General features: G+C 37.1%; 2 protein-coding genes across 2 annotated transcripts; one reads left to right on the top strand and one right to left on the bottom strand.

Moving 5' to 3' along the window:
- The first annotated feature begins 785 nt into the window (after positions 1–785).
- Positions 786–13,127, top strand: LOC112020898 (ion channel DMI1). The gene is made up of 12 exons (XM_065765810.1): positions 786–1,484; positions 3,780–3,848; positions 3,940–4,533; positions 5,186–5,368; positions 5,508–5,567; positions 5,662–5,865; positions 7,290–7,538; positions 8,253–8,351; positions 8,675–8,869; positions 10,391–10,483; positions 10,657–10,923; positions 12,294–13,127. The coding sequence occupies exons 1-12, from the start codon at positions 960–962 to the stop codon at positions 12,510–12,512; spliced, it is 2,757 nt and encodes a 918-aa protein (XP_065621882.1). The 5' UTR covers positions 786–959; the 3' UTR covers positions 12,513–13,127.
- Positions 13,128–13,407: 280 nt separating this feature from the next.
- On the bottom strand, positions 13,408–15,990 carry LOC112034843 (glyoxylase I 4). Its single transcript, XM_024067657.2, has 3 exons — positions 15,725–15,990; positions 14,048–14,382; positions 13,408–13,725 (listed from the first exon to the last, which is right to left on the bottom strand). Exons 1-3 carry the CDS (start codon positions 15,907–15,909, stop codon positions 13,637–13,639), a joined length of 609 nt encoding a protein of 202 aa, XP_023923425.2. The 5' UTR covers positions 15,910–15,990; the 3' UTR covers positions 13,408–13,636.
- Between the last annotated feature and the right edge of the window lie 5,415 nt (positions 15,991–21,405).

The following is a 21,405-nucleotide window of genomic DNA, read 5'->3' as shown; positions in this document are numbered from 1 at the left end:
TTCTTTCAAAATGTGTAGTCCAATATATGACATGTGACATTTATTTTGGTTATGTGTAGTAGTTTACATGGGATTTTACAAATTGTTGAATTGTTTTAATTCCATTGAAGGGAATTAGAGAGTTTAAATGAAAAAATAGCATTCCCAAATTTTATGATATAGATCTTGCAATTGAGGTGTAACCAATTATAAAATATATTTATTTATTTTGTATTATTGAGTTTGCACTAATCAAAATTATTATTCAGTCACTGTGTAATATTTTATTGTAATATTAATAGTAATTTGTATTAGACTAATTGATTTAGTACTTATTTAGTGGATTTTAATTAGCTAGATGGTTAAAATATAAAGTTCAATAATTGTTTATAACAAAAATCAATCAGTATCTTAATCTGAAAATAATAAGAGTATGATTATTAAAAGCGAATGTCATGAAACGAATCTCTATTATAAAATATATATATATATATATATAAATACTTGTTTTATTAAGATAAACAAATATTAATAAAGAAAAAAGTGAGGTTTTTAACCACAAATATCATAGTCGGAAACCATAAAAAGATTTAATTACCCCCCGCTTTAACTAAGTTCAAACTTACATAAATAATTGTACAATAATGCATTATGAATCATTCAATCATTATCCAAATTCCCGGTGTGAACTAGGTGAAAACTTAACTCAAATCTATATGCATTCTAGAACCTAAAATCTGGAATAAAAAGTTTCTATTTAATATATATATATATATAAATAAACTTTCTTTCAGATAAAAGGAAAATCCTCTGCTTTGTCTCTATCTCTCTCTAGAGAATCTTACACGTCCAAGTGAACCTGCTCCAGTATAATAAAAAGACACAACAGGCAACCCACTCTACTGCTACTACAACTCTCGTCTCTTCTACTTTTCTAGATCTCTCTCAATCACCAAAATCTTTATCTCCTCATCTTTACAATGTCCAAATCCAATGAAGAAGAAGAAGAAGACTCACTCCCTCCAAGCCAAAACACAAAACCTTCATCTTCATTACAAAGACCACCACTTCTCACAAAATCCAAAACCTTAACCGAACTAGGCACCACCGCCGCCGCCGCCGCCGCTGGCCCCGGTGGTGCCGAAACCAATCCGCTCTTCTCCACCGTACGACGCATCAACACTCTCCCAATCTCCACCACCACCACCTCCGCCTCCGCCTCCGCTTCTTCTCGGCCGTCCGATCATCCTGTTCGTGTCTCCGTCTCTTCATTCATCGGCCTCGATCAATCCTCCTCCGCCTCTTACTTCTCCGATCGTGACTATGTTGGTGATGTGAAATCTGCAGCGTCGCATGAGAATCACCGGATTGCGGCTCGGAAGGATATAAATAGTAGGGAGTCGGATTCTGAAACTGACAAGCTTTTGGCGAGGTTGTTGAGTTCGGTGAGTCAACTAGGTGCGAGGAGGACTCGGGAATTTAATCACTCGCTCATTCTATATTTGGTTAGTTTCTTCTTATTCTTTGTTTTTAAATTGGCTTTAGCTTTGTTTGGTTGCTGAGAAAGTGAGGGAAAAAATTTTGTTGCTTTGAAGGTTAGGAAAAAGAAAAGAAAAAAACTGTACTTAGTTTGTCAGTTAGTTAGTTAGGTAGTTGGAAATTGGCTTTATCTCTAAACACTGAACAGTTGGTGAGAAAGTGAACGAAAAGAGAGGAAAAGAAAAAGTAGGCTTTGAATGTTTTGGAAAAAAATAATCAGTTTTTACAGCGCGTAAATAAAATTTTAGCCTTATTTATATATATGGGGGGAAAAAGTCTATTTAGTGAGTCCTGAGAAATTGAATGAAAAGAGAGGGGAAGAAAAAGCTGAGCTTTCAATGTTAAGGAAAAAATAAACACTCTTTACAGCGTGTTAATAAAATTTTAGTCTGTCTTATATATAAATAAAAAATAAAAATAAAAGAGTCTATTTAGTGAATCAGTTAGTTAGAATTTGGCTTTGTGTCTGGTTAGTTTCTGAGAAAGTGAATGAAAAGTCTAGAGAGAGAGAGAGAGAGAGAGAGAGAGAGAGAGAGAATTGAGCTTTGAATGTTACTGAAAAAAAGAAAAGAAAAAAAAAAAGCCCGATATTTAGTTAAAAATTGGCTTTATCTATGTTTTATTGAGAAAGTGAATGAAAAGAGGGGGAAAAAAGCTCTATTTAATCATTTAGTTAGTTAATTTGGTTTGTATGTTGAGGAAACTAGCTCAGTTTTTATATAAGTAGAATTTGAACTGGTTTTATTTATGGGTCATTCTATGGTACATACTTTCTTTTATTTTTCGCTAAAATGCAAAACCCACCTTCTATGTTTCACCATAATTCATTTCAGTCATTTTAAGTTTCAAGTTTATTCAATTAAGATCTCCCCATCAACTTTTGTTAAATGTTGCGGTTAGTTGTCCAAATTTTTAATTTTTTTCTTTAAAATTTTTTAATTAAAAAAAATCCAATTAATGATTGAAAAATATTTGCCATAATTTTTTTAAAAATAATTTCAACGGAAGTTGATGGAGAGCCTTAATTGAATAAATTTGAAACTTAGAGGATTGGAATGAACGGAAACAAAGTTAGAGGACTGAAATAAATTATGGTGAAACTTAGAGAGAGAGTTTTGCATTTTACCCTTTTTTTTTCCTAATGGCTTTATGTCAGTTTTGTTGTTGAGAAAGTGAATGAAAAGAGAAGGAAAATTTTGAGGCTTTTTTTTTTTTTTGGTTATTGGGACAAAAAAAAAACCTCTATTAGTCAGTCAATCAGGTTGGTTTTTATGTTTAGTTTTGATATGAGCCAAATTTTGAAGTGGTTTTATTTTATGTCTAGTTTGTGGCTCAAGTTAAAACCAAATATGTGTGCGTGACTGCGTGTACATGTGCGTGTGTGAAAATAGCAAATTTTAATCTTATTTTTGGAGGGAATGTGCATTTGAAAAGACCAAATTTGTAAATAGGTTTTATGGGAATATATGTGGTCCAATTTTGGACAAGTTTTATGGACAGAAATTTTTGCCAAACTGAAAACTATCAAAACTAATTTGCTTTTTGGAAAGGTAGAGGAAATGAGAAGTAAAAATACGGAATGAATGTCAAGGAAATTGTCAATTTGGTTAACCAAGAAAATCACCTTAATCATGGTTTTAATAGAAAAAAAATTCTTCCTTTCTTTTTTTTTTCCCTGTTTTGCTTTAGGAAAATTATATTGACATACCCCGAGTTTTGGGTAAATAACATTGGCTTCACCCTATTGTTTTGCATTAGACAAAAATGAATAACCTTCTTTAAAATAAAAAAAAATATACTACACCAGTCTCTCTTCTGGTGTAACTCAATAAAGGATTGAGGAGCCCCTCCCAAGTACTACATAAGGTCAAGAAGTAACTCAATGAACCATAAGCAAGTTTGATTTCTTCCCCTGTGCTTATATTTCCATTTATATCAGTTACTTATTGGCGTTCTCTAGAGCTGGTGGGAGAAATTTGGGTTGCCATTATTGGAGAATTAGATCATTAATGCACCGCCAATGGGGTTTCCATCATGGTTCTATGGGAAATCTAGCTAACATGGTGTCTGCTTATATCAGTACATATTGTTAAGTCTGAAATTTGCCATTTCTATTTTCAAAAGATAGCCAATGATGTAGATGTGTCAAATTATTTTTTGTATTCTTTGTTTGAGCTTCTCAGAGACAGCAGTTGATGACTTGCTTCTCAAATTTTTTTTTTTTGGGGTTTTTATAATTTTGTTTCTAATTTCTTTTGCAGCTCAGTTTCACTTGTATATTATCTGTACCTTATGCAGCTTATCTACAAAACAGAGTTGCAAAACTTCAGGTTTATATTTTCGACAATTGTTGGACATTCCTTTTGACTTTTGTTGGTTAATTTTTATGCAAAATTTTAATTTGGTTTTGTTTGCTTGCAGGAAGAGAAAAGTAACCTTTGTCATCTTTGCAGTGATAACTATATTTGTAATGGTTCAATTCCTCATTTTGGTAATGCTAATAGTAGAACCGTTTCCTTGTATACTGTGGTGTTCACAATCTTTATGCCATTTATGTTTTACAAATATCTGGACCGCCTTCCCCCAATCAAAAGACTTTCGAAGAGTACAAAGATTAGCAAAGAGGAGGTTCCCTTGAAGAAGAGAGTTGCATACATGGTGGATGTGTGTTTCTCTATATATCCTTATGCAAAGCTGCTTGCACTTCTCTTGGCAACTATATTCCTTATAGGATTTGGTGGATTGGCATTGTATGCAGTAAGTGAGAGTAGCTTTACTGAAGCTCTTTGGCTTGCCTGGACTTTTGTAGCTGACTCAGGAAATCATGCAGACAGGGTTGGCACTGGGTCAAGGATTGTTTCTGTCTCCATAAGTGCAGGAGGCATGCTGATATTTGCAATGATGCTTGGGCTAATTTCTGATGCTATCTCAGAGAAGGTGGATTCACTGCGGAAAGGAAAGAGTGAAGTCATTGAAAGGGACCACATACTTATTCTTGGTTGGAGTGACAAATTGGTAATCTTCTTGAGTGCATTTGAGCTTGATTCACCTCCAGTGTCTAATTTTCATTGGCAATCTTCGAGTGATATCTAGATGTTCCTTTAACTTTTGGATATTGTTAAGATTGTAGTGTTGGGGTGATTGGTAAATACTGGTTTAGCTTTGGGAAGTTGTTATGGAACTTTTGATATGCCACCAATTTTTAGTTAAATATTACCAAAAGTTTCATCTTTCAGCAAATAAGTTGTAGAAAGCATGAACTTAACTGTTACTGGAATTTCATGTCCAATTATGGTTCTTGAGATCCATTAGAAAAGGAAAATGAGTTGATATGAATAACTGAGTGTTTCCTTTTAAGTGCAAGGTTTCTGTCCAAAATTTGGTTTCAGCATATACAGGGTACATGTGAAGTTAGATTTGTTGCTAGCACCCCTTTATAACATTTTTAGCATTTCTGGTTCTTAAGTTATTGAATGTTATATCCCTATGCCTGTTGAAAGTGCAAAGTGAACCTCATATGCCCTTGACCCTGTCTGTTGCTGGCTTCTCTAAGCCTGAACATATTTGGTTTTTATGAAATGGGTCAGCTGCACAAATCTTGAGGTCAAAGTGTCAAATTTATTAAAAGAAAACAATTCAAAGTTAATTTATGATATTTTGGCTATAGGGTTCACTCTTAAAGCAGCTTGCAATTGCAAACGAGAGTATTGGTGGTGGAGTTGTTGTTGTACTTGCAGAACGAGACAAGGAGGAAATGGAGATAGACATAGGAAAGCTAGAATTTGACTTCATGGGGACATCTGTTATATGCCGAAGTGGCAGTCCTCTTATACTGGCTGACTTAAAGAAGGTATTTTTTGGTATCTAAGATTCCTTCTGCCCCCCCTTCCTTTTTCCTGATCACAGTAGTTGCTTGCTCTTTTACTGTCTCATTGTCTTTTAAAACTATACATCTTTTATTCAGATTTTTCCCCCCTCCATACTCACAGGTCTCAGTTTCAAAGGCACGTGCTATCATTGTATTAGCGTCACATGAAAATGCTGATCAGGTTACTTCTAATTCTCAATGGCCTTATGCTTCTCAATGATTTATATTGTTTCTTTGAAACAAAATAACTTATATGTTCATATATTTGTTAGCAGAGTGATGCACATGCTTTGAGGGTTGTGCTCAGTCTCACTGGAGTAAAAGAAGGTTTAAGGGGTCACGCTGTTGTGGAGATGAGTGACATTGATAACGAGCCCCTGGTGAAGCTTGTTGGAGGGGATCTTATTGAAACAGTAGTTGCACATGATGTAATTGGGCGCTTGATGATACAATGTGCTCTGCAACCCGGCCTTGCACAGGTTACTTACTATGCTAGAGTTACATTTCTATCACAAATTTAAAGTTTATTTGAAGTCAGTGACTTTGCCAACCACCCCCCCCTTCCCCCCCGGCGCCTTTCTAATTTCTCTTTGTTGGGTGTGTGTGTGTGTTGGGGGGGTAGGGTGTGTAGTTGCACTCCTAGGTCCTTTTAAATGTCACTGTTGTTTGCGTCAAACTACTTTCTTGCTTGTGTGACAAATTTTCTTTAGTAAGCTCCACTCTCAGATTCAAGTTCTTATAAATTTGATATTGATTGTTCAATTCTTAATTAGAGCTAGGCTCAAATGGGGAAAAAAAAAACCTTAATTAGGGTTAGTATTTATGATACCAAAATGAGGGCCTCTGCTTTTCCCTAGTTACCTATAATCCAGCGTTCTGCTTTGTGTACTTCAGAATGTTTTCTCAGTTCTCTCTGTTGAATTTCTCTTGAATGCGGTGGTGATTCAAAATCAATTTTAAGTAATTTTTTCATGTCATTCTATGGCCAGTTATTCTGGTTTGTTATTTTGTGCAGAATGTGTGCACTTTGTGGGTCTCTTGTAGTTGTAGGGGTTGAACATGTAAATCCTTGTAGACCTGTTTGACACACGTGTTTTTTTTTTTATTTAAATCAATTTTATTATTCATGTATTTAATTTAAAGTTGAATTACAGCAAATCTTATATATGACCAACAATAATAAATAGTTAGTGGTGAAGTTTATGCAAGGTAATAACATTAAGTCTTCAAACAAATTGTTTGTAAATAAGGATGACAAGCAAATGAGAAAAGATCGGTATCAACTCGGTGGGTTTTTAGAAAAATCTCAGTTAAATTACTGTCTTAAGTTGAGATGGTCAGGTTATTTTAATTTTCTGTTCTCAGTTAATCAAATTAAAATGTTAAATGACTTTTAAAAATGAAAAAAAAAAATTCTTAGTATGAATTGCAAATTAAATAGGCATGTAGTGGTTGTAATCAAAATTGTAAATAACTGAGCTGTAGTGCTTGTATACTTTATCAATAAATACAATAGAAGTTAAATACATCCTTAATGAGAGAAAGGAGACTATTCATTGGAAAAGTCAAGTAGAGCCAGTTATCATGAGATGTCTAATAGGACAGTGGTGAGACTAATTAATGAGACTCAGTTAACAATACTAATTATTAATGAGTACATAAAGCGATTTTGGTTTAAAATTATTTAGAAAGAAAAGCACACAGAAAACATGGCTATCTTGTGGACATAAGTACTAATGTTTTCCTATTCTGTTTCTAAATATATAAATATCACATTTGTCTTATTGTATGCCATAAAGCCTATGAATTATACAGTCTCTCATCTACAATTTTAGGTTCCCTTACTTTAATTCTAAATTTAAACTACATTTTTTAATCTATTCAATTCCCCTTCTTTTGGCAGATATGGGAGGATATATTGGGGTTTGAGAATGCTGAATTTTATATCAAAAGGTGGCCTGAGTTGGATGGTCTGCGTTTTAAAGATGTTCTTATTTCATTTCCTGATGCAGTTCCCTGTGGAATTAAGGTGGCAGCTGAAGGCGGAAAAATAGACATAAATCCAGATGATGATTATGTTTTGAAAGAAGGGGATGAAGTCCTTGTTATAGCTGAAGATGATGACACTTATGCTCCAGATCACCTTCCAGAGGTTATTTTTCCTTCTTGTTTTCTTTTCTAAATCCATGTAGCATCAAACTGCGTGCATGTGTATTTTTTTTTCAAATTGATAGTCACAGCTTAGGAAGTTACAAAACTTTATGTCTGACTAAATTCTTACATTTGGCTTTGTAATTTCATGATGTTTGTTTGGGAAATTGAAAAGATCCAGCAATCATTAGCCTTTCTGTCCAAGTGTTACCACTCTGTTTTAAAGTGGGCAGGTCTGGGATATGAATTGGGAGTGCAGGTTTTTGGGTGTCAAGCGGGCCACCCCTTTTGTTTGAGCTGCTATTGGATTTGATATAAAGCTCAGAAGCACTGATGTCCAATGTTTACATGTCATGTAGTATAATCTATTTGTAGTAGATAAATTTTATGTTTGAGTTTCTATTGGTGATGTGTCACTATAATATAAGGATAGAAATTATTGTCAACAAGTTGATCTTTCCATGTTGTGTTTACCTTTAGACGTGTATTTATAGATTGACAGAAAGTGGGCCATTGATAACCGGATTTAAATGGAATATATGTCATCAGTGATTGTCCAGCATAACCACTGGATGTGATCTCTCTTATATTTTCACCTCTAGCTATATGAAAAATAATGATTATGTTTTTATGCTCATTGTGTTCGATGGTTTGTTGTAGAAAAAAAATGTTTCAGATGTCTTTCCTTATCTCATTTATGCTGTCCTTTTTGCAGGTACGTAGGGGTTTTTTTCCAAAAAAACCCGACCTTCCAAAATATCCCGAGAAGATATTGTTCTGCGGCTGGCGCCGTGACATTGATGATATGATTGTGGTAACTTGTTTACACATACAAAATAAATTATTGTTTATAATTTAATTCTTAATGTTACCTTAGAAGTGCCGCTTTGTCACATGATTCAATTCATTTTTACTATTACCTCCCTGCTTTTTTAGATAAGTTGTGCATGGTGAACATGGTCTAAGAAATCTGAGGTTTTCATACTAATATACAAAAACAGAGACAAGATACCAGTTAAATATTAAAGAAAGAAAAAAAATTAAGAAAATTAAAATAGTCATCAAGAAATATGGAAACTGGCTCTGCAATTCTTTAAAATGGAGCTCCAAATTTATCTGTGGTTTGCCATTTTTCAGGTTCTAGAGACATTTTTGGCTCCAGGTTCGCAACTGTGGATGTTTAATGAGGTTCCAGAAAAAGAAAGAGAGAAGAAGCTGACTGATGGTGGACTTGATGTATCTAGATTAGAGAACATAAAACTTGTCCATCGTGAGGGGAATGCTGTCATTAGACGGCATTTAGAGAATCTTCCTTTAGAGACTTTTGATTCTGTAAGTCTTGTATTCTTTGGTATTCCCTGTGTGTGTGTTTTAGCATAACAACCTTGTAAAAAAATTAAGAAAATTAAAATAGTCATCAAGAAATATGGAAACTGGCTCTGCAATTCTTTAAAATGGAGCTCCAAATTTATCTGTGGTTTGCCATTTTTCAGGTTCTAGAGACATTTTTGGCTCCAGGTTCGCAACTGTGGATGTTTAATGAGGTTCCAGAAAAAGAAAGAGAGAAGAAGCTGACTGATGGCGGACTTGATGTATCTAGATTAGAGAACATAAAACTTGTCCATCGTGAGGGGAATGCTGTCATTAGACGGCATTTAGAGAATCTTCCTTTAGAGACTTTTGATTCTGTAAGTCTTGTATTCTTTGGTATTCCCTGTGTGTGTGTTTTAGCATAACAACCTTGGAAAAAAAATTTAGAAGACTTAATGTCTATTTGGGAACAGCTTATGTAGCTGAAATTGAAATCTTTTTACTGAAAGTACTATAAATAAAGCTAAAAGGTAGTTGAAATAATATAGTGGGACTCATGAATAGTACCAAAAAGTGGAATGAGACCCATGAATAGTATCAAAAATAAGCTGAATAGTAAAAAAAAGCTAGTTTTTTAAGCCATGCCAAATGCACACTTAAGGTAGAGAAAGATTAAAAATAATATTAGTAGAAGTAGTTATAAGGATATGTCAATTAAGGAAGTAACAAAGGTTATGACTTTGGATAGAATAGAATGGAGGAAAATAATATATGTGGCTGATCTTGACTAATCTTAAGGATCCATAGTCAAACTTAAAAATTTGGGACTAACCGACTAAGGCTTTGTTGTTGTTAAGTCTGGATTGGAAGTGTATGTGTAACATTGGGCTTTGAAAGCGCAAGATCATGATTTGCAGGTTAGGCTTATGGTGAGAGTTCTTGGACTACCATGAGATTGATGGATATCAATGCAATTTGAAAAAAACACTAGGATTCTAATATATGTGAGCTTTTTGGAGATGGCTTCTACTATATTTAATGCAAATTGGTGAATCTTGATGACGTTTGAAAGTTGAAAGAATATAGGGCTTTACTAGACCTAACAGGTAACTGACTTAATTAATGGTTGACAAATTTAAGTGGACAGAATTGCTCTGCAGTTAGGTTGAAAAACATGGAAACAGTAGAAAGTATATATCTCTAGAAACAGAACTAGACACCTCACTTTGCAGGACATTATCATAAGCTGCAAAATGAATGAACTTGGAATTTCAGTGTATGTAGAATCTTTCCCAAAACTTCATCATAGAACCAATCTTCTTTCTAACATACTGATCTGCTACAAAACGCTTCTGCTAAAATTAAAACCGGTGGCTTCTATTCCACATCCGTACATGCTAACTTATGTAAGCTATTCACAACATCTAAATTAGAATGGTAGTTAATTTAAAAAGCAGATTTTTTCCCCTTTTTTGATGAACAAGAACTTCTGGAAATTTCTTTTGTTAATTCTTTAATTGCTTACTAACTCTAAACGGACAGATTTTAATTCTTGCGGATGAATCGCTGGAGGATTCTGTTGTGCAAGCTGATTCACGATCTCTTGCCACTCTTCTTCTTATACGAGATATACAGGTAGCTACAATTGCAGTATTTTGTTTGAGTGTTCATGTGTTTTAAGTTTGTTATTGTCCTTTTTGTTTATAGTTCAACCAAAACTTTTATAACTGCCATACGTTGTCATTGTACATTCAGATTTCTCACTTCTGACCAGTGATAAAATCTGCATGTTATCTAATGGATTGCAGTCAAAGCGTCTTCCACACAAAGATACAAAGTCAAATTCTTTATGGTTCTCTGGGTTCTGTCACAGCTCTTGGATCCGTCAAATGCAACAAGCTTCAGACCAATCAATAATTATCAGCGAAATCCTGGATTCTAGGACTAGAAACCTGGTGTCAGTGTCCAGAATCAGTGACTATGTGTTATCAAATGAACTGGTCAGTATGGCACTAGCAATGGTGGCTGAAGACAAGCAAATAAATCGTGTTCTTGAGGAGCTGTTCGCAGAAAAGGTACCTTTCATGCTCTATCCTTCATTTATTTTTTTACTTTTTTCCAGTTTGATGAACACAATAATGTTATTGATAATGGAAAGGAATTCGTCAGTCTACAAATGTCTTCTTTTCTGACAAATTATCTTACCTTTCTAGAGACACAAGATAGAAGTGCTAATGAGAACTAATTTGGAAGAGAGAAATATGACCCAGTCCAAATTTATTTGTTAGATTCTATTACAGTGGAAAGAAGAGACTAAGAAATAAGAACAGTAGCAGTCTTGCTGTTGACTAAGCCTGTATGCAGTATGCTTAAGCAGGGCAGAGAGTTTGGTTAATCATAATATTAGATGTATACGTCTTGTATAGCTATATTTTGAGTATCAACCTGGAGAGTAATTTGAGAGTAGAACACATCATTAGCTGAGATAGTAATTTGTCTCTCCATCAATGAAATGGATTTTCAGATATAGGCATTGTCAAGTTTGCTAATACTTTCCAAAACTAATGGTGGTCAAACATCCTCCCTTGACACTTGCAATGCAATATCATACGAAGCACATGAAAAATGTTTCTCATGCTACCTTATGCTAAGGATTTGGAATGTTACCAATGATTTAAAATGTGAAAGCATTGCGGAGCCATCACTGCATTCCACATTGTGTATGTGGTACAAGTGATTACAAGAAGTTCCAATCAAGACTAGTCCTTTTAAGGTATTACACAAGTGAAAAGCTAGTTTGTCTTTGGGTTGTGACAAATAGTACAAACTACAAAGTAACATGGTAGCCCCTTTTAGCTCAGGAGAACTGCAACATAATGTGGACTGATCAGAAATTTGAGTGCAGGAGATTTGCAGCACCCCATGACAAAGGATTTGAAATGTGAGTTGCCAATGATTTGAAACTTGGAAGCATTTTGTGGGTGTATGTCAACTGTAAGTCCCACATCAAGTGGGTAATATATCAGTCTGAATAATTTTGAAAAATCCTCTTAAGCTATCACGTTGATGTGGCCAATTGCTACTGCATCCCCAAGTTATGACATCTCCTATTAAGAAATTAGGCTTACCTAGGAAGAATAGAATATACCATCTGCTACAAATTTTAGAAATATGGTAGTGTCTCTAAATTTGTAAATTGATATTATATTGATGTTTATTCAACTCAGCTCTCTCTCTTTAGTTGCCCAACTGGGGAACTTATCCATAATTATTTCTCCCACAAGAATAATCAGATCTTAGGTGGATATATTAATTTTCTCAGTGGGGGGATACTGATGCTTAACTTGTCAATCTTTTAATAGCTACAGATCATGCTATCACTAATGTAAACTACACAAATCTAGAAAATTAGAAATTTGTGCAAATTTGACATGTTTCTATGCAGGGAAGCGAGATGTGTATCAAGCCTGCAGAATTCTATTTATTCGACCAGGAAGAACTCTGCTTTTATGATATAATGATTAGAGGTCGTCAAAGGCAGGAAATTGTGATTGGCTACCGCACTGCAAATGCAGAGTGTGCCATAATCAACCCTCCACAGAAGTCAGAACCAAGAAAATGGGCCATTGATGATGTTTTTGTTGTCATCTCATCAGGTGAATGAAATGCATAATAGTTATTTTACACTAACCTATGCTGGCCCAACTGATCCTTGCCCTCGCAGCCATAATATTAGTCAGTAACATTAAGCATTTAGCTGTGAATTCATCTCTGCAAGAAAGCTATTTAGTTAATGTTGCAAAAGAATCTGAAGGCTCCTATTGAAAGGTGGTGAGGTCTCCATTCACCACAAAGATACATTGATGATGATTTCTTGTTCCCCAAACGTAATTTTTGCAAACACAGGCTTATTGACTTAACTGGATTCAACGATACACACCAGTTAGTTGACAGCAAGAGTGAAGGGTTTACAGTGATTCACAAAGATGTTGTAGAATTATTTGAAAATTTATGTTAGAAAGTTGGTAGATCGAATGGATGGAACAACATTCTGTGGGAAAATTCCCTTGTAAGGCCATTTTTTGTGTAACATTATGAGTTATTCCTTATTTATCTGGAATTCCTGAAACTGAATTCTGAGGGCATTTTCTAGTTAACCCCTCAGCTACTAGCACAAATTTTTTTGGTACCCCCTTTCGAAGGATATGTAACATAGCAAGAAATAGGTAGTTACATGATCAAAAAAGCAATATAAGATTCTAACTATTCAATTGGTTTATTTATTTACGCTAATGGAAGATTGTAAGTATTTAGTTGAATCCTAATGGTGATTTAGCAAGTTCAATCATATTCATTTCAAATCCAATTCATTCCAATAGGATTCTCAATAAATTGTAAGGAAGGACAATGTGATGATTTGGAATTGTTTATTTACTAAAACTACAGTAGAAACGGAAGGGAAAAAGATGTTTGCCAAAATGCACTGATCTAACATGGTTTCATATTTTACTTCCCCATTTCTTATTTTTTTTGGTTATATCATGACCATATCCAACCAGTTCTACCAAAGAAATCACTGACATAAATATTGATGAAATCAACCAGTTTACACTAGAACTGTAACCTTATTAAACAACAAAAACTAGATAAACTCAAACTCAAAAAACAAAAGCAAGATTGTTCATTTTTCACACACTAAAAGCTTTGACATTTTCTCAACACGATATAAACAACAATTTAATAAAATAACTTTCAGAAAATTTGCATCAATCCCTCTTAAGGAATCTCTCACATGGAAATGTTCATCATGTCGACCACTAGGTTCTCCATCATCAGCGCCTCAGCTTCTCCAGAGCACTGCATCTCTAAACTTTTCCCTGCATTTACTTTTAGACATTAACACAACTCTATAGAAAGCACATGCCTTTAAGACGTGTAATTACTCTTTACTCCAGGAGCAACGCTCTCTGGTCTTATATAATAGTGAGTCTCATTAATAAATATATGACGTTCAAAAGGTTTTGCTTGGTAAATATCTCAATGACCCTCTATAAATAACTATACAGTACTCACATGTAGTGAGAGAGATGATACATATGTTGTATGTATAAGATATGGTATGGTAGAAACATGAAAATTGTCACTAAAATTTTTTACTCAGACAAGTAATAGTTGCAAGAAATGGCAGAGAACACCTACCATAAAATGATGATGGGGGAGTACGGTTCCTAGTGGCTTTAGGTAGCTTGAGAGGGCATGATGAAAGTGGAAGAACAGGGAGATTTTGACAATTGCAGATCTCAACCATGTACCCATCAGGGTCATGGAAGAAAAGCTGATCAACTGTAATTCCACCTTCTTCCACCACTGCTGTAACATACTCAATATTCAGCTCCTCTAGTTTCAGTATAACCAGATTCATGTCTGTGCATTGGAATGAAATGTGGTTGTCTTTTGGATTTATTGCGCTTTTCTTTGTTGGGACATCATGGTCCGACTCCAGCAAGTGTATGCCAATTCCATAGTTGAACAACCTAAAGAAAAGCCCATTTTAGTTAAGGAAATGAAATGATTAAAAGAAAAGCAAATTGCTCAACCAAGCACATGAAAAATCTTTGAATTTGGAAATGGAATCAACAATTGAAGGACTCACAGTTATGCATGCACCAAAACAAATAGTATTTTTGGATTGATTGTGGGTGCGTCAATTGCAGATTGGGAAATATATACTAATAATTACTAATAACTAAATTATAATTGAAATCATATTATTTGAGTTAATTAAATAAAATAAAATTTTAAATTATAAAAATTAGATTCACGAACTTTGTGTGGTTAAAAAATATATAATCTTTTACTAGGAAATTGTCTTTAAAAAAAAAAAAAAACATAAAGATTAGTAGAGAGTGGAGGAGAGGAAGCTGGGAACCAGCTTCATGAGATGACAGAAATTATTACAACTAAATTATCACTTGAATAATAAATTATAAATAATAATTTGATATTTTTATATCGTAATGGTAAGTTTATACAGTATATATATATTTTTTATACATATATAATATAATTATAATCATATAATATTACGTATTTATTTAGAAGTAACTTATTTAGCTAAAATTGAAAAAGAAAATTGTTAAAAATACTATAAATAAAGGTAAAAATTAGTTAAAATAATATAGTAAGACTTATGAATAGTAGCAAAAAGTACAATAAGACCCATGAATAGTAGGAAAAATAAATTGAATAGTAAGCCATCAAAAATAAACCATGCGAAAGGCACACACATACGTAAATTTACTAAAATATAATTTCTATGTGCTTGAATACTGTTTATTTTGCTGAAATTAAAAATTTATTACTCGAAATTAATTGAGATAGTACCGTAGATTATAAATAGTAACATAAAAGGACTGAATGGTAACAAAAAAAAATATATAAACATTAACGTGGAACCCCCTAAATTTTCAGCAGAATGCAAAAATCTTTTCCTCTTAACGCAATCCAAACGCACGCTTATATTATAGCTAGCATGTTAGCTATCACGTTATTATATTTGAGTTTAACTTGTTTAATAACTTAGTCTTAAATTTGTATTTAAGTTTGACTTGATTGTTAAATAATTGTTCATATAAAACTGTTCCTTGTCCAAACCCAACTGTTTATAAACAGTTTGATTCATTTCACCCCTACTAACCAGATGAATAGGTTGTGAGCCATACACAGCACATAGGACCATGCATCACCACTCAACTAGCTAGCTAGCAAGCGAATCTGGCCCATCTGGTTGCATGAATAAACACCAAAAAAGCTTTTCTGAAAGCAAACCATTAAACAACAAAAAAGAAAAATGGCTGAGTGAAAAGAAGGGCTTACCAAGCTCCTTCAAAGTTGAAGGAGGAAGGGCGTTTGATGAGCACAAATCCCAAGACTTCCTCATAGAACCTTATGGACCTTCTCAGAGAGTTGCATACAAATGAGACATGATTCAAAGACAGTAAAGGCATTGTTGATGAAGATGAAGATGAAGATGATGATGACCATGGCTGTATTTCCCCCATTTCTATAGCTAGATCTCACTGTGTCTCAAATTTTCTCTCACTTGATTATTTTGTAGCTGTGTACTAAAGCCACACAATCATGTCCTATATATAAAGGCATGGACCATGTGTTTGTATGGGTGAAGTGTTGTAAGAAAGAAAGCGAAGTCCAGCCACCAAACAAAACAAAACAATAAAATCAGCAAGTAAAAACAATGACATCAATAGTGAATTTGGATACCGGTTATTATTGAAAATTAAAAATACTCTAACAAAATAATTTTTAAATATGTGAATAGTATCGTAAGACCAATTTTTAATGAAAGTTTTGTTGAAAAAAGAGATTTGTGGATCTTGTGAACAGTGCATAAGATCCACTGTCAGACGTTCGACGCAGACGTTCACTAAATGAGCGTTTGGATAGAGCTTTGTGTCCTGCGTCTATGTTTTTTTTTTTTTGTTTTTTGGGAGAAGCGCGTTTCTGTCTTTTTCAGTGGGTCTGTGTACTGTTTACGGGACCCACAAATCTCTTTTTTCACCAAAACTTTCATTAAAAATAGGTCTCACAGCACTATTAACACGTTTAAAAATTATTTTGCTATAGTGTTTTCAATTTTCAGTAAAATAAGTAATATCCAAACACACCTTAAGTGTCCATTTGGAAATAGCTTATTTAGTTTAAATTGAAATATTTTTGCTAAAATTACTATAGATAAAGAGAAAAATTATCTGAAATAGTATAGTAGGACCTATAAATAGTACCAAAAAGTACAGTAGGACCCATAAATAGTACAAAAATTGGTTAAATAGTAAAATAAGTTGGTAAATATAATCCATACCTAACGCACCTTTTGGAAATAGCTTATTTTGTTAAAACTGAAAATTTTTTACTGAAAGTACTGTAAATAAATGTAAAAGTTACCTGAAATAGTATAGTGAGATCCATAAATAGTACTGTAAGGCCTTAATTTGGAAATGCCCTCGTAAATCAAAAGGAAAATCATCCCAAAAGCCCAAACAATAAATTTTTAGAGAGTGGGTTCAAGAACTAGGCCCTAACAAACGGACAACGCCCAAAACACGACTCACACTCGTCGAAGGCCAGCACGCCAAAGTTACTCCTCAAGGTTTCTCCTCGGCACCCATCCGAGGATCCTGACCGAGGTCCCCTCCCCCACTATTTTGTTGGTTCCCCTTATATAGCCCTCTTCTCACCATCTCTTTCTTCCACCTGTTGATCATCCATGCGCTTCCCTTCTGACTATTTGTCCCATCAACTGCGTTCTCAGTAATCATGTGATTTGTAGTGGCCAAGGTTACCCTATCCAGGAGTCACATCTCCATTAATACGGTCAGAGGGTTAGGTGAGCGTATTTATTGTGGAGGTGACAACTTGTCCTGGGCTTGTTCCCCCACTTGGTATTGGCCTCAGTCTACTGAGTACAGGGTCATCCTCGGCGGGGTCCGTACAGCTCAGGCCTTTATACAGTGTTCTCGGGCGATTCTCCATCCTCGGCATAGGCCTTGGGCTGGATGTAAAATGGGCCGAAGCTATCAGACTTTTAGGCCCCACAATAGCCCCTCAAAATCTTGCTGCCAGTATCCTCGGACGGGGAGGAGGGTTTTGATATCCCTAGGCCTTTTTCATGATTCGCCCAACATCGGTCGACGTTAGCGTTGGAGTCTTTTCGCCTGCCCAATGGACGTTTCTGGCGCCTCGATATTCGGCGTGCGTTTGCATTAAATTTTCTGCGGTTCCATGTTCCCTACGTCCAACGGTGTGATGGCAATCAATCGGTGGGGATTTCTTGCCTTTATGGGCGGAAAGTTCTGCCTGGTTAATTTTAATTGGGAATATAAATACTCATTTGAACCGCTTGGTCTCCTTATTTGTACATTCAAGAACTTCGATGCGCACACTCTGAATCTGGTCCAATCTCCACATTGACCAGTGCCCCTTTTCAGCATAAAGAGTCTGTCTGAGGAGAATCTCCCCATTTCTGTAAGTCTCCTTCTCTCTGTAGCACAAACTTCTCTCTAATTTCTTTTTCTCTTTTGTTCTCTCTCTCTCGGGTCTTTGAGTCGTTACTAGGGATGGGTAAATTTAAGAAGTTAGTTGAGTCTGAATAGATGATAGAGAAATTCATTGCTGATTATGGGATACCCCGTAATGTCGGCTTGAGGTATTGCGAGGAAGGAGAGTAGTATACCAAAAGGAACGAGGGCGAAGTTGTGATTCCCATAGTAGCCTTCGTAGAGGGAGGCATGAGAATCCCTATGGGGCCAGTGATGAGCGATTACCTTAGGCATTTTCGGCTAGCTCCTATCCAGTGTGCCGTTAATATGTTTAGGATACTAGGATGCGTAGACGTCCTGAATGAGAAGATGGAGTTGAGGTTAACCTACCATGATGTGAACTGGTGCTACAATCTTCAACACCTGAAGGGTAAGTCATACTATATGAAGACAAGGGACGATAGGGTTCGGCTTATCCAATGTCTCCTCGATTCTAGTAAGGGGTTGACTCAAGATTTTCTCATTATTTCAGGGGAGTGGCACGACGGTCTCCACTGCCCGACAGTAGAGGGAGAGCCAGGTAGGGTACTCAAAGTAGAAGATGGTCTAACTTCTTTTCTTTTTTCTTTGTCGTATTTCTTCTTTGTTTGATTGATCATAGGAGTTTTGTTCCTCTTTTTGCAGATCCTCACGCCTTCGCGCGTCACTTTCACCTGGTCAACAAGCAGGACTTAGAAGGCGTTCTTAGGGCGGAGCTCTTTCTGAACGAGACCGATAACGAGGTTAGAGCCGCCCACAAAATCCTCGGATGTAATTTGGCCCAGAAGTCGTTTTCGATCCCGAAACATGTTATCAGGGCTCGTAATCCTCAGCTTAGGCAAATCACTGTGGTAGAGGACGGGTTTTCGTTTTGTGAAGGAACTTTTATTTCGGAGAGCATCCCGTTGGCAGGTTCTTTCTCATCCCATCAAGCAACACAGGCCGAAGAAGGGAGCTCGGAGAAGGGGGGAGAAGTGGTCGAACTAAGCTTGTCTGAAGACAAATTTGGTGCATTTGATCGAGCCGATTAGTCTGAGTATCCTTCTGGTGATTTGGGAGACCCCCATTTGTCCGAAGCTAATCTTCAGCCCCCAAGGGTTGGTACTCAAATGGAGATGGGTTCTAAGAGACAGCCCCAAACCAGCCTTCTTGACCTGCTTGAGGGCAAGTCTGGGAAAGGTGTGCCGAGGGAGTCCCAGCCCAAACCCCCTTTACCTCTGCCCAAGCCTTCACCTGCACAGACCAGGTCGTCCTCCACCCCTCTAATCTCGAATTCTCGGCCTGAGTCCTCCGATCCAAAAAGAAAGAGGCCTTCCAAGATCAAAGACCCAGTGGATGGGAGCAGATCCCATTCTTCTCCAGAGGAAGGTGAAACCCGCCGACCTTCTAAACAATTGAGGCTTGGTGGTCAGTGTAAAGGACAAGAAATCGTTCAGCAATCCGAGCCCCAAGCTTGGCTGCTCGCTGCCATGCTCCATGGACAACCTTTGATGGATGTCGCTACTATCTGGGATTTCTAAGGAGGCGAGGGGGCTCACGTAACTGATGCCCTGGAGAGGTCTCTTCTCCTCCCCGTCGAAATGGTTGAGCTTGGGAGCATGAGGGGGCAAGAGGTTGCCAATGACCTTAAGAGATACCTGGGCATGGTAGGACCTCTGGTACTTGCCTATTTTGTTTGAATTTTATTGCCTAGCACCTCCCTTCCCCTTAATGGTGTATTTGTTTTGGTTGGCAAGCTATCCAGGCTGTTTTCAGGCTGGACGAAGAGGTCGACATCCAGAGTAACGCTTTGGGGCAAGAGCGCGACAAGTTCCTGAAGGCTACGAGTACCTTTAAAAGATCTAAAGCAGATCTCAAGAAGGCGATTGAAAGCTTGGATGAGATGACAAGGGCTAGAGATAACACGGCCTCTGACCTGGCCGCTGCTACGAAACAAGCCGAGAATCAGACAAAGCGTTTGCAAGATGTCGAGGGCCAACTGCGGGCTGCTCAAGAGGACATCGCCGACCTGAAGCAAAAGTTGGCCGAGGCGGTTGTGGCGAAAGGTATTGCTGAGTACGCTAGGGACGAGGCCGTGAGGGCCAAAGAAGAAGCAGTGTTTGCAAGAATAGACGCCGAGCGTTTCGTAGAACAAGCGGAGGAAGAGGCCTTCACTAAGGGGGTGGCTAAAACTGAAACTACCTTTAAGGCCCAAATTCCTGAAGTGTGCAGGCGCTTCTGTTCCCAGACCTGGAATGAAGCCCTCAACCAAGCAGGGGTTAATGCCTCGTCTGACCTTAGGAGAGCGGAGAGAGTGTATTACCCCCCTGCAATTCGCGAGGTTATCCCTGTTACTTTTGAGGTGGAGTCCGCTTTGCCAGCGGCAGGTAAAGGTCAAACTAAAATTGCCGAGGACACATCTTCAGCTAACAAACCTGTCGAAGGGACTGAGCTCCATGGAGCGTTGGATGGGGCGGGAATCGACGGTCAAGAAGTGCCCCAGGGTGTGGTGAAGCCTCATGTTGATCCCCAAGCTACACTCGTTGTCCCTCAGATCCCTCCTGTTGGGGAAGGATCCTCTGAAGTAGCCTCTCGAAGGCAAGGTCCCGAGGTGTGAGTCAAAGTCGTCCAACAGGCTCCTCAAGACAAGCTGTCCGACGAGTTGGGAGAGTAAGCCATCTTGTTGGACTACCCTGTTCTGATGGCATGGACACTCCTATTTGTTTTCTTTTTCATTTCATTTCGCTTTTTGCCTTGACGACATTGTAACAGAATTACATACTTTCTATTTGAAATACATATTCAGTAGTTCGCTTTTAGTTCTTTGATTGATACCCCTGTCCGAGGACCATGCAAGGCCTTGGTTCTATCTAACACTTAGGATCTTTTTGAAGTAGTTAGTTTCCCCATAGGCTTGAGTCCGAGGACCATGCAAGGCCTTGGTTCTGTCTAACACTTAGGATCTTTTTGAAGTAGTTAGTTTCCCCATAGGCTTGAGTTTGAGGACCATGTAAGGCCTTGGTTCTGTCTAACACTTAGGATCTTTTTGAAGTAGTTAGTTTCCCCATAGGCTTGAGTCCGAGGACCATGCAAGGCCTTGGTTCTGTCTAACACTTCTGTGTGGGATGAAGGAGTTTGTCCTCGGCGCTTAGAATCTTATTTTTGTCATGATGACGACCTCAGCCCTACTTCACCGGAAGTGGGCCATCCTCGGGTCGGATCCTTGACCCCGCGGTGCCTCGGGCAGGGGTGGTTCGGACTTCTAACCTTACGCGTGGCAGTAACCCCTCCTTTAGTTCAAGTTTCCGCCCTCCTCAATTACGAGGCGTCCCCTGACTGTTCGCGTTCTGCTTTTGACATTTCGATGCGCGAGACGCGCCCTCATTAATATTCTCGTGGATTGATGCAGATCCAGTGGTCTATGGCCTCCTTGGAATTTGGTTAGGATTCATGCCGCTGATAACCCTTTTTTCGAATTCTGTG

Source organism: Quercus suber, unplaced genomic scaffold, assembly GCF_002906115.3.
Source record: "Quercus suber isolate HL8 unplaced genomic scaffold, Cork oak 2.0 scaffold_655, whole genome shotgun sequence".
NCBI lineage: Eukaryota > Viridiplantae > Streptophyta > Magnoliopsida > Fagales > Fagaceae > Quercus > Quercus suber.
The sequence above is the reverse complement of the archived record's forward strand: the minus strand, read 5'-3'. Positions and strand labels throughout refer to the sequence as shown.

Excerpts from the sequence above, each read along its gene's own strand:
- LOC112020898 (XM_065765810.1), top strand. The coding sequence starts at position 960 with ATGTCCAAATCCAATGAAGAAGAAGAAGAAGACTCACTCCCTCCAAGC. Across the intron at positions 1,485-3,779 it reads ACTCGCTCATTCTATATTTG|CTCAGTTTCACTTGTATATT; the intron begins GTTAGTTTCTTC and ends TTTCTTTTGCAG. Across the intron at positions 5,568-5,661 it reads CACATGAAAATGCTGATCAG|AGTGATGCACATGCTTTGAG; the intron begins GTTACTTCTAAT and ends ATTTGTTAGCAG.
- LOC112034843 (XM_024067657.2), bottom strand. The coding sequence starts at position 15,909 with ATGGGGGAAATACAGCCATGGTCATCATCATCTTCATCTTCATCTTCA. Across the intron at positions 14,383-15,724 it reads TTCAACTTTGAAGGAGCTTG|GTTGTTCAACTATGGAATTG; the intron begins GTAAGCCCTTCT and ends GCTTTTCTTTAG. Across the intron at positions 13,726-14,047 it reads TCCCCCATCATCATTTTATG|GGAAAAGTTTAGAGATGCAG; the intron begins GTAGGTGTTCTC and ends AAGTAAATGCAG.